Below are 13244 nucleotides of genomic sequence, written 5' to 3'. Positions count from 1 at the left end.
TATGCCACTTGTATATCTTCCTTATGGCCTGGTAGAGTGCTAGTGTGTTTTTCTGAAAGTAATCTTTCAGGTTAGCTCTTGCTGTCTTCTCTTGGTCGATGAGGGCCCTATCCTTTTTCTCTTCAAACTATTGTCAGGCTTTCCACGGCTGACTTCGGATGGTGTTGGCGGCTCTTGGCCATCATTGTCCTTGTCTTTCTCATGATATCCACCAATTCTTTGTTAGTCCAATCTATGATCCCGGTTGAGTATATTATCACTGGGACTTTTCTCTTGCACAACGTTTTTTTTTTTTTTTTTTTTAGTTTATATATATATATATATATTTGTGTGTGGGTGTGTGTGTATATATATTTTTATATACACACACACTCATGCCCCCACAGGTCTAAATCTAAAAACATCAAAATTACTGCCCGACCTATTTGGCCCTAGAACAAGTTATCAGTGAACAACCCTACGCTCTGTTAAAATTACAACCGTTGCTCAAGAAACAGCGATCATCTCATTCTTAAATCTGGTCCTAGCCACTGAAATCCCAGGAAAGTAGGTGGCAGGACCCGCCAGAGTACTCTAGCTACAGTGGTACACCCGGTCAGCCTCCCCGTGGCATGGTGTGGTAACGTCGGGTCCCACTAGGGGCTCGGCGGCTAATAGACCGGAGGAACAAAGGGCACAACACAATATACAGCACATGACCCCCACACACTTCAAATCTCTGGCCCCGATACAATGTACACCCGCGGAGATGGGAGAAATCCCAGGAGCCGTTAGACACTAACATACCTTATACCTTATACCTTATCACTGGGACTGCATAGGTGTGTATAGCTTTAAGTGTGTTCCCTACGTTCAGCTTTGCTTTGCTTTGAGGAGACTTCTGAGACTCCTTGACCTCCTTCTGCTGTAACTGCTGAGCTTGCATCATCCCCAGATATTCGTAGGTGTCTTCCCCGTCATAGCTTTGATCTGTTTACCAGTCTGCAGCTAGTAGTTTCGACCAACTAATTTCCCCTGATGCAATCCGTGGGTTTTGCATTTGTCTAGACCAAATCACATCCTGATATCATTGCTGAATTCTGAGGTGAGCTGGAGTAGTTGCTGGAGTTGCTTCTTTGTTGCCGCTTAAAGCTTATTGTCATCCATGTACATCAGGTGGGAGAGGATATACAGGTTTTTCCTTCCGTCTTTGCGGTTATATCCATATTTGCTGTTGTTTAGAATACGGTGGATAGTGGGCTGAGTGCTAGACAGAACTACAATGGGATCAGGGCATCTTCCTGAAAGATTCCACTCCTGATAGAGTCGGTCTGGTTGTTCTGTTCTCGACCTTAATGGTGGTACTCTATTTCGACATGGTTGCTTCTATAAAGTTTGTCACTGTAGGATTGACTTTGCAGATCTTCAGCTTTTTAGCCAGCTATGAGGCACAGAGACAAAGGCCATGCAGTAATTGATGTAGGCCGTGTAAAAGTTGCGACGCTTCTTGTAGGCCTGTTTTATAACTGTGGCATCAATGGTTAATTTATCCTTGCATCCTTTGTTCATTCCCTTGCGTCCTTTGCGCTGTTCAGTCATGATGTTCTGGCCCTTCAAGTGGTCTGATATCTTCTTTGTTATGCAGCTTGTCAGGATCTTGTATACAGTTGGGAGACAGGTGCTCGACGTGTATTTCGCCGGGTTTCTTGTATCTTGATCTTTAGCCTTCAGATATGTGATTGCTCGAGTAAGAAACCCTGGAACTGTCTCTGGGTGGTTTACCATTCGGGTGAACTGCTCTGCTAGGCGCTTTTGTGTACAAGTGAGCTTCTTGTGCCAATAGTTGTGGAGGTTATCTATTTCTTGGGTTTGCCAATTGTAGGATATCCTAATAGACTTCTACTTCTTCCTACCGTGTCACCCATTCTGTCATCTCCTATACATCCTTGGTTTTTTTTTCCGTTCTACTTCCAACCAGGGGCTCGGCTGTTATGACTTACTTCCCTGCGCCATGTGTTGCTCCAGAACTCCTCAACTGTCTTCTGCTCGCGTTGTCCGTTTCCATCTTTCTCGTCTTGTCTGATACTTCTGTAGAAAGCTCTTTGGTTTTCATCGAAGATTCGGTTGTTTATTTTCCTCTGGGAGCTCTCTTTGTATCGGTGTATTCTCTTGCTGAGCACGAAGAGGTTCTGCTTCAGTGTGTCTAAAGTATTCTTGTGTTGTGCGATTTTTGGTCTCGTGTTTTCTGTGGACGTTGTCTGTCCGCGCGTGTAGCACAGTGGTATCGTCACAGTCCTTCACACATCGAGTGAAAGAGAACCGGGTTCGATCCCTTCTATGACGCTGAGTTAGTCAGTATTTGGCCTCTTGGCGTGTCCAACGAATTTCAATGTACAGTATGAAATAAGTGACGAAGCCATTGAACCATTCTTTTACAGTAATCTAACCCCTGTAGTCAGCAGCCATAAGAGATCGAGGAACCATTTTGATCCTAAGCTACATTTCAGTAAGCACATCGAGATGACAGTGAACAAGGTCAACAGCCTGCCACAGATTTCCTAGCTGATTTGGCTGTATTAAAAATAACTGCCAAGGATTGAACTCTTATATGCATGTTATGTAACATTCATCAGCCCAGTCCAAAACAATGCAGCCCTTAAAAACTGCCAGTTTACCTGTTCCTGTTGGAACGAGAATCCATGCTAATTTTATTTCAGTTTATGAATGCTATTTTACTGTTAAAACTGTATTTTTAACTTTTAAGGTTACGGATGTCGGTTTATGAATCTGAATGAATCCTTAAGGATGTAAAAATTATTAAATTTATAAATCCTAAAGGATGTGAAATTCTTAGCATTGTAGGCTGTGGTAGATTCTATTTCCCTGGTGTATTCGTAGTGAGCAGTAAAGCTATTTCGTCTTTCTGTTCCTTCAATGATCCTTCTTCCATCAGTCTTATCTTTTCCTCGTCTGAACACAGCCACTGGACAAAAAAAATACGAACCTTTATTCGGTATTGAACTAGGCCGCTTTTGTTTCGAATGACAGCAAGAGTGCATCACGGCATGGCTTCTATAAGCTCTTTTAGTGCATTTTGGTCTAGGCATTCTTCTGGCAAAATATCGCGTGGCTGCAACAAAGTTGAAGGAAGAGGACTTCGTCGACGAATTTCTATCTCTCTCTCTCTCTCTCTCTCTCTCTCTCTCCAATATATCCCACACATTCTGCCCTCGTGTTAGCACAGTTGTTAGATTCGCTGTTCTCTTCACACCGGGTGGAAAAGACCTGAGTTCGATGACGTGAGGAACTTTTATGGGACTTTTCACAACGTGGATGAGTTATTTGGTCTCAAGTAAGGGTAGCATGGTTTTTTTTATCCAAGAAACTCGATTTCTTCATCCAGAAAACAGAAAATCGATTACAGAAAACCCGTAATTTACAAACAGTATACACGGAGCAATGTAGCCTTAGTTGCTGATGCTCCTAGAACCCTACTTGTACAATACTACCCACACATTCTCAATAAGATTAAGATCAGACGAATGTAGGGCCAGGGAAGATGGTGGAAATCGGTGACGTGTTCTCCGAACAATTCTTGCACGTTTCTGGCACGATGAGCTGTTGTTTTGTCATCGATAAGATGGTCGTCACTTTCGGGATAAAAGTGTAACATTGCTGGATGTAGTAGATCTGATATTCAGGTACTCTCTAGATGACATTCGACCTTCCACCTGCACCAAATGACCCAGTCTGTGTGAATAAAGCACTCCCCATACCATGATACCACCTCTACACGCTTGATTTATCTTAACAAGCAAGCATGGCTATCGCTTCGTTGGGAGAGGACAGTCCTCCTTAGAGTACGACGGCTTCGCTCTTCATATTGTTCTGCCACATTTACGCCTTTGAGATGTGGAAGAACCGTTTACTTTCTACTGATTAAAAACCATTGAGATGGATGCCTTTGAAAAACCAGTTGTCTTTCGTTTCTTGAACATGGCTCCTGCTAAACGTGCACCCACTATAAAACCCTTTCAAAGACAGATAGATGGCGCGTTTCACCCACTCTGGCTTCAGATTACTGCAGTCAAACAGCCTGTGTAGTATTTTTACTCAACGAGTCAACACTACATCACCCCATGTCACAGCTTCCTTTGCTTCTATTAGCATTTCTTTTGTGAGTATCTTAATAGAAAGGTTCGTCGTGTTTTTTGGCCAGTGTGTGTATTGGCGAAATAAATTATCAATCCAAAATATACAGTTCGAACCATCAGTCAACACGCGACAAGTAATTTGATTGCTGCTTTATTATACATTTCAGTAATTTTCCTTTTATTGTTGTTTGGTAAAGGAACAAAACAACTGTCATATTAGGGCCACCCGAGAACCAGCTCACCTGTCCATATGTATTATGTCAGCAAATTGCGTGTGTCCATGGGTATTATATCTGAAAATTGCGTGTATAACTCATCTTCCCAATGTGCATTATGTCTGTAAATTGCGTGTGTTCTCTGGTCGGTTTTATTGTTTTGCTGGACGAAAAACTCGAGTTACTGGAATACTATTTATGGTGACTATCATGTACTTGTATGACGATGCCCTTTTCCCTTAATCATTATCAAATACTTTGTATTCATGTCTGCTATCTTGAAGTCTGGTTTATCGAGTATAGAAACAGCCTGTGTCCTGAAAAGCCTTAGTATGGATAGTTTTTATCATTAGAAAAATTAGTTTCCCTATGTCTTCTTCTACTTCTTCATATATCCCTATCCTCAGCCCTCTTTTTCATCTCTCCATATTCACCATCCTCTCCCAATTCATCTATCATAGTTTTCCTCAATCTCCCTCCGGGTTCCTTCCAGTTATCTTTTCCCTCCATCACACCTTCATCAATCCCTCACTTCAACACGAATCCAATCCAATTTCTCTTCCTCCTTCTGATTATTTCAGTCAAACATCTCTTCTTACTCGCCCTTCTCAAAACTATAAATATAATATAAAAAGTATAAACAAATAACACCAAAAATACATGTAAAACTAAATAGCTAATAAATCTGACTCTATTATTATTATTTATGAACGAAATAGAGAAAACTAGATCTGAAAATTTTGGAAATCACCTGGAAAGCAATCGATCTCCTAAACTGATAAACAAATTAGCGAGACCGCTGATAAAGGTTAATTGGCAAGATTACAGAAAACGAAGAGTAGGGAAACAAAACTAATTACCAAATTAGTTCAGTATACTGGGTTCAGTAATGGGTGGGGGGAGGGTTTGTTAAGGGATGTAATTGAAGGAAAAGTGATGGGCAGGAGACCGAGAAGGAGAGCGAAAATTGGGTGATTTGATAGAGGCTGATGGGTATTTGGGGTTGAAGGAGAAGGCTACGGACAGGGGAGGGGGAGGAGACGTGGATTATTTTAGTTTGATTTCTAAGCAATCCAAGAAAAATATATCACAGCAGTTAGGCAAGGTGCCCATTGCAGATATTAATGTACAATTTTTGGTGGCTTTATAAAAGCACAAGAATAACAAGATGAAAGTTGTCCTTTTGTTTGGCCAAGCTATGGCATTTTCTCTTTGCAATGTACACCATTTTTCTCAGCTTAATATTCAAAATCTCCTGTTAAAAAAGTTTTGGTTGTTGTATTTTATATTTGATAATGCTATTTTCTTTTATTGTTAAAAATTGTAGAAGTACAGGATGGTTATAAAGTAAGTGTACGTAGATATCTTCATGCGTGTGTAAAGCTTTTTCCACATCGAAATTTGTCTTGTCTGACAAATTTGATAGGATATTATGATGTGGTTACAAAGGAACTGGATGCTAAAAATAATTTTGATATCATATATTTGGATTTCAGGAAAGCTTTTGGCACTGTTGCGCATGGAAGACTATTGTACAAATTGGAGAAGTATGGTATTAAGGGTAAGTTGCTACAATGGATAAAAGGATGGTTAAGTGGGAGAAGACAGAGGGTGGTAATCAATGGGTGCTGCTCTTCGTGGACTAATGTTATTAGTGGAGTCCCACAGGGTTCGGTGTTAGGTCCACTGTTGTTTTGTGTATTTATCAATGATATTGATGAAGGTATATCAGGTTTAATGTCCAAGTCTGCAGATGATACAAAGGTTGGCAGGGTTGTTAATGACAGTAATGGCAGTGTGCTACTGCAACAGGATCTAGATAATTTGGGCAGATGGGCTAAGAAGTGGCAACTGAAGTTTAACCTTGACAAATGAAACGTACTGCATATGGGTAGAAGTAACCCCAGAGAAACATACCAACTGTGTGGTACTACACTTAAGGTGGTAGAAAATGAAAAAGACCTGGGAGTAATTGTGCATTCAGATATGAAGTTTTCTGAGCAATGCAGACAGGCTGCCAGGGCAGGTCATGGGGTTTTGTCAATGATATATAGGAATCTTGCTAGCAGGGAGAAGGAGGTGATTGTCCCTCTGTATAAGGCAATGGTCAGGCCACGCCCTTGAGTACTGCATACAGGTCTAGATTCCTTATTTTAGGAAGGATGTCGATTTGCTTGAGCGTGTACAGAGAAGGGCAACAAGATTGGTGAGGGGAATGAAGGGATCCTCTTACCAAGAGAGGCTTAAGTTCTGCAAATTGCAGTGGCTGGAGACTAGGCACCTGCGTGGTGATCTGATTGAGATGTATAAGGCCTTGGATGGGTTAAGCATGCTGAATTCTGATGGGATTCTTCCTTTTGCTCAGATTACGAACCTGAGGGGGCATAAATTCAAATTGAGGAAAGACAGATGTAGAATAAGATGTGCGGAAATTTGCCTTTAGCCAATGGGTGGTTAATTGCTGGAACAAACTTCCATCTGTCGTTGTGGAAGTTGATAGGTTAAATAAATGTAAGGAGGAACTGGACAAACATTTAGAGGGATGGTTGTGTGAATTTTTTTTTTTTTTTCTGATAATGCTGCGTAAGCTCATTATCCGAAAGCTCACTTGCTTGCATCACATGCCACTACTACTATTACTACTACTACTACATAGCATGAATAAATATTGTCTTGAAGACATTGGTGCTCTCGTAAACGCAGTTTAATACCTATTCCCTTCTAACATGGTTTTATAGTGTTGTCCTGTAAGAGCTATGGTTACCATTCCATCAGAAGTGGATCTTTTTGAAAAGAACGTCCCGAAGATAAAATGAAACGGTAAAATCAAGTCACAGAGTCACTTTTCTGAAACTGATGCGAAATATTTGGGAGCCAAATGCAAAATGTTCAACTACCCCATTGCCCTCGTGAGTAGCACAGCTGGTAGAATCGCCATTCTTCCTACACTGGGGTAGAAAAGACCTGAGTTCGAGACTCGTCGATGTCGTGAGGAATTTTTATGGGCATTTTTCACAATGTGACTGAGTTAGTCGGTCTCAGGTGAGCGTGGATAGCCTGGTTTTTTTCTCAAGTAAACTTGGGTTTTTCGTCCAGGAAACAGAAAATCGACCACAAAACACATGCAATTTACATACAGAGTATACATCAGCTAAAAAAAATCCTCCCATTTCACAACTCCATTCGTTCCAAATGCCTGTCCAGCTCAGCCTTAAATTTATTTAGGCTATCAACTTCCACAACAAAAGATGGAAGCCTGTTCCACTAATCAACTACCCTCTGGCTAAAGGCAAATTTCCGCACATCTATTCTATAACTGTCTTTTCTTAACTTGAAGCTGTGCTCCCTCAGGTTCTTAATCTGAGCAAGGGGAAGAATCCCATCAGCATTCAACTTGCTCGACCCATTCAAGGCCTTATTATAGATGGTATTTACGGATAACGTCTGATATACCCTTGTGATTTCATAGGGACATCAGTATATATAAACACCAAGAACCTTCCTGACGATGCTCCAAGGAACATGAGCAGTTCGAGAAGCAAATGCGTGCTAGAAGTGCTGTGAGCGATGAAGGTAACCTGCTCGTCGATAGATTCAGCTATTTTTGTGTCATCGTAGCCTATTGCAGAGATTTTCTGTTTTGTGCAAATATCGTGATCATGTTAATAGGTGTTCGCCTCAATGTGGAGGTCGTGTTACACATCTGAGAGTTTTAAAATGGCTGAAGACCATAATAAAAACTTTTGCCTTGAAGTAAGATCTGCTGTCTTACCCTTTTTACCACCCAGTAGGTTTATTTTTTATTATATCGACTTTTATTGTTGCAGATATAGCCATCAAAATATTTTTCAAATGTGTCCTCTTGTCTTTTATCCAGAATCATGTACACAACTCATTTATAACCCACCCTTTACTTGGTAATAATTTCATTACCTAGAAGTATCGGCAAATTCCGGAATGCACTTAGTCATCAGTGACTCACAAGGGCAAGTTTGCACTTTGAATACAAAGTTGCTTGTGTTGGATCGATAGAAAAGCTTTCTTTTCACCTTCTGTGCTTTTTTTTTTTTTAATTTGCTGCACTGGTACACACAGGTAGAAAACTCACTCATCAACGACTAAGAATACAATAAAAGATCACCATAATTTTTAATTATTGTTGATAGAGATGTTAATATGTCTCTAAGAAAAACAGTTCAGAAAAATCTAAGAAATTTCTTAACTTCCGTTTTATGGGTTTCATCCATCACAAGGACAAAGTTACTGAGATAAGGAAAGGATACTTCAGGGCAAAACACGGCTGTCTGGCAGGTCTTTGTAATCCATTGCTCATTTCTGTTTATGTGTATTTGTACTCTTTATTTGTATTTATGAGTATTTGTACGCCATTTGTATTTATGCCTCTTTTGTACGCTTGCGCTTGTGAACTAATAATTGCTGTTTTCAGATATAGAACTAACTTTCGAATAAATTTGAATTATTAACGAAATTTTCTGAAAGAATTCCACACCGAAAAAATGATACAAAAAAAAACAAAAATTTATTTTTGTGCTTAAAGAAGGAAATATCGATCTCAAAAATGAGAATTTTCAACTCTCAAAAAAAAAACCCTGATTTTTTTAAGCTATTCCAAAATATTATCTTAGAAAATAAAAGAGGTGTCTAAATATATATATGCTTTTATTAATAAGAAAAAAAAAATTGTTTTCAAATTTTTTATATTTATTTATCTTAAATAATACAATTAGTTTATTTATGAAATATTTCTAAAATAACGATTTTTTTATTATTAATTTATTTATCGTCAACTTATTGAGTACAGTCTCACTACTTATGATTAATGAATATTAAATATGATTTTTTAACAAACCATATTTAATATTCATCGTTCGCTCGGCCAAGTTCATTCACTCGTTCGCTCGATTTCAGGAACTTGGTGACATTTAGTGTGTGTTTAAGGGAAGCGATTAATTCTAGTTCACGGTCAAAGAACTTCATCTTCGTGCGTTTATTCATAATGCCTAGAATAGTTGGTTCGTGTTCACGATAAAACTACATAAATCTCTTCTCGGGCGACTGTCTGATGTCATTAGAAATTAGATAATTTTACAGAATTGTAGGGAGTGATCACTTTATAGAAATTTTTCTGATGGTTTATGTATTAATTGAAAAATATGCACGACACGCATGCTCGCTATGCACAATGTGTACAGCGAATATAAGGAGTCATATCACGAATTAGTTGCACTTAGCACGGTTTTCTAATATACATAAACAGATAAAATCATGATTATCCGTCATGGTTATTATGTTATTGCCAAAAGGGCACATCTTGGCTTTCACTTGAAGCTTCAAAACGTCCTACAGGTGTTCAATTGGATTTTAATAAATAAATGCCTAAATCAGCATTGTTTTGCTGATATAAGCAGGATCCTTCGTCACAGAATGGTGATGCCAAACGTCATCCTTGGAAGTTGTCCAAGATATGTTGGCTGGCATCACCATTTATTGTCCCGTTTAAAAGAACCAATAGGGCTCCGCCTAATTTTCTTCTCACAGAGTGCGCTAAAGGCTGAGTTCGAATCATTTTTAATGACGTGAGGAATTTTTATGGATTTTTTTTTCACAACGTTCAGAATCAAGATTTTATGTTACTGAGCATATGATGAGGTAGATACATGTCTGAAAGATGAAGCCTTGATGAACGTGGGCAGAGTTCGGGATTGGTCCTTAAGGAAGCGGAAGGGATCTTCCAGCCACAAGTCGCCCAAAACGAAGGTGTTGTGATTATGCCCGTTGTCATCATGCCGTGTTGTCATGGAGAGCTGTTGAATCCCTAGAGGGTAGGTAACCTCGATGATGTAAGCCGGTTGTGTTTACTCTTGACCAACCTCAGGAGCAATGATTCTGCAGCAGACAGTATTTAACAGTTGTTGGCCGTGAAGCCTAGATTTCAGCTGCATAGAGGTGGAAAGATGACCGATGAATCCATCCTACTCACACGATAATTCAATTATTGATTGAGCAGAGTTAACCCTCCATGAATATTGTCTTAAAGTTTGTCTTGTGACTTTAAAATTGCCTTCTGTAGAATATCTGGCGTCTCGCACCATCTCTGGCACTTAAATATTTGGCAACGTCAATATGGTTTTAAATATACAGGAATGAGTATAATAAAGAACAATTAACTCCGCTCCTTTGCGCCCCTAACAAAAATGCACCCGGGGCGTTCATGTCTTAGTACGGCCCCGTTGCTTTTACGCTAACTGAAATCAGTACAACACATACAGACAGGTAGGTACTAGATAATTAGGCAGATAAATCAAAAGAAACGGTTTTAATGCTAACAATTTAACCTATTTATTTTAAGCATCATTAGAAGGCTAATTATTATCAATAGTCAATCGAATACTGATACTTCAAGTTATAAGACATTATTGATTATATGTCAGTCCACATAATATAATTTGTAAGCAAATTAACAATTGTTGAGTGAAGAAGAAAAATTTGTTATGAAAAAGACTTCGCAGAACTTCACAATGAATATATAAACTACCGCATATTTATCAACTAAAGTTTAAATGAATCGACTCCTACTCACCCCTTTTTGGTTTCGGTTTGTGAGTGGAACTACTTTTCTCCTTCAAACAACTAATATCCTGTACACTGATCACCCCACTGGTGCTGGCCTTTTTCTTTTTCACGCAACCCTGAGCGTTCGGTAAGAGAGAAACTGAAGATAAATCCTTTTGTTTCTCTCCATCGCTGTGCACTTTCAACGACTTCTCACTGGACGGTGCTTTCACTTTGGCATTTTGGGACAGTTTGGATTGCACACGAAAGGTGTGTCCGTGATGGTCAAACCCAGGGGTCCTCACATACACAGGTCCACTGGCTGTACTACTTCCTCCTGGAGATCCGACATCATCGTAGTCCACTCCTACAGCTTCACCACCAGAATAGGGTGAAATATCTTCCCTTAGGAACCCGTGACGCGTTGCAGGTTCAGAAGGGTGCACAACCGATTCATCCGAATCGCTGTCACCATACCTAGGAGAAGGAATTCCTTGCGAGGGTTTCCTTTTCCCTCCTACAATCGTGTCCATGTTTCTATTAGTTCCGCTATTGAGACATTAAAAGAAACTCCACGCATAATACGAAGAAATTTGTCTTTCTATTCGCGCTTCCAGGAACCAATGTCTAACCATTGACCATTCCGGGATATCCACAACACGCATGTAGACGTCCATGACTCTTCCTGCTACGTAACACCAAACATTTTGAAACTTTTTTATCCGAAGTATCAGCGTCATCCGCTCTGACACCTTTATATGCAACAGAGATTCCTGATGGCAGTCTTAAAGACATCAGTTAATTCCTTAGCTAATCACCTTAAGATGTTTTTTTCCAACTAGCTTTTGCACCTTTCGTAAGTTAAGATAAATCAGCCACTTGTCAGCTTAGGTTTACCAACATACATACATGCACACACACACACACACATGCACCTTGTTGCTGGGATTGTAGACGATACATACACATTCGTAACCAAGGACCTGTGTCAATGGCTATCACGTGGTTGCAATTCCATTTATTCATTGGCCGTTTTCAGCGATCGCGGTTAATACGTATACTGGAACAAGGTTTTGAGTTCAGTTGCTATAACAACGAGCTTTCATTGGAAAGAAAGGTATATTCGCACGTGCATGAATACGGACAGCTTCTTGAAGTTCTTGCGATACTTCGATAATGTTGCTAATGCCTCGCATTGACGATAAATCTATCAAATTATTTTGCCTTCCAAACTGGAGCACTGTCTTTGTCTTTTGTGATGTCATTTTTGAAGGATTTTCTCGCCGACAAAGACCAAATTGTCAATAAACCTTTGCGAACAGGTGCACGGAGCTCCCTTCAGAGCTGCTGCTGCTGCTGCTCCGTCCACAAACTGTTCAAACGAACTCATCGATCGAATTTAGTTTGAAGTTTCCAATGAATATAACAGCAAACGATAGTACAAAATGGCTACTTCGTTTATACTTTGGCTACCCAACCAAAATGACAACTTCGTTTATACTTTGGCTACCCAGCCAAAATGACAACTTCGTTTATACTTTGGCTACCCAGCCAAAATGACAACTGTCTCATCATTACATTGTATATATATATATATATTTTTTAAAAGAATATTTTTCAGAAATATTTAATTAATTTTATTTATTATGAATAATTAATTATATAAAATAATCAGTTTCGAACGGATTCAAAAAATAAATATGAAGTTATTATTTCAAATAATTTTATTCATATTTAGAAACATTGAATCAAATAATCGACCATTTTGTTTTGTTTTTTTTAGGAACAACAGAAGTCCGACTTCATTTTCTTCGTTACTTTATTTAGAATAAATGTTTGTTTAGTGGGTCTCCATTGTCATGACTACATACAAAAAAATATTCATTGAGTCCTATTCAGAAACAATATTTCTCAAACTTTTTGGCATCGCATCTCTCCTATTAGAATATTTGTCATCACGCAACCTCCAGGCAATACGAAAAAAAAAAAAGCAAAAAACTATAACTGACTAATAATCAATATAGATATATAAATAAAATATAGTAAAGCAATATATTATAGCTTTTATTTTTCTTACTCCTTGTATTATTTAATACATTAATTTAAACTTAATTTCCATATATGACATGACAGTAGTGGGTTGTGATGCTAAGCAAAGTGAAAGATAAATAAATAATAAAATATATTTATTTATTTTTCACGTAATTTTTCTATGGGTGCAATTCAGGGGACACTACTGAATTTTTTCTAATTGGATATAAATTCTAAATTAATTTAATTTTGCTATAATTTTTAAATTAATTTAATTGTCTATAATTTCTAA

The 13244-nt window shown here is 38.7% G+C and overlaps 1 protein-coding gene across 1 annotated transcript in view; it reads right to left on the bottom strand.

The window, feature by feature from the left end:
- Nucleotides 1-11454, bottom strand: part of LOC150085350 (uncharacterized) — a 32899-nt gene extending 21445 nt beyond the window's left edge. The window contains exon 1 of the mRNA XM_090374537.1: nt 10950-11454. Coding sequence (XP_090230663.1) covers nt 10950-11454 — 505 coding nt within the window. The remainder of the gene's footprint in view (nt 1-10949) is intronic.
- Nucleotides 11455-13244: the final 1790 nt, after the last annotated feature.

Source organism: Mastigoproctus giganteus, chromosome 5 (genome assembly GCF_048544385.1).
Source record: "Mastigoproctus giganteus isolate SK-2022 chromosome 5, ASM4854438v1, whole genome shotgun sequence".
Lineage (NCBI taxonomy): Eukaryota > Metazoa > Arthropoda > Arachnida > Uropygi > Thelyphonidae > Mastigoproctus > Mastigoproctus giganteus.
The sequence above is the reverse complement of the archived record's forward strand: the minus strand, read 5'-3'. Positions and strand labels throughout refer to the sequence as shown.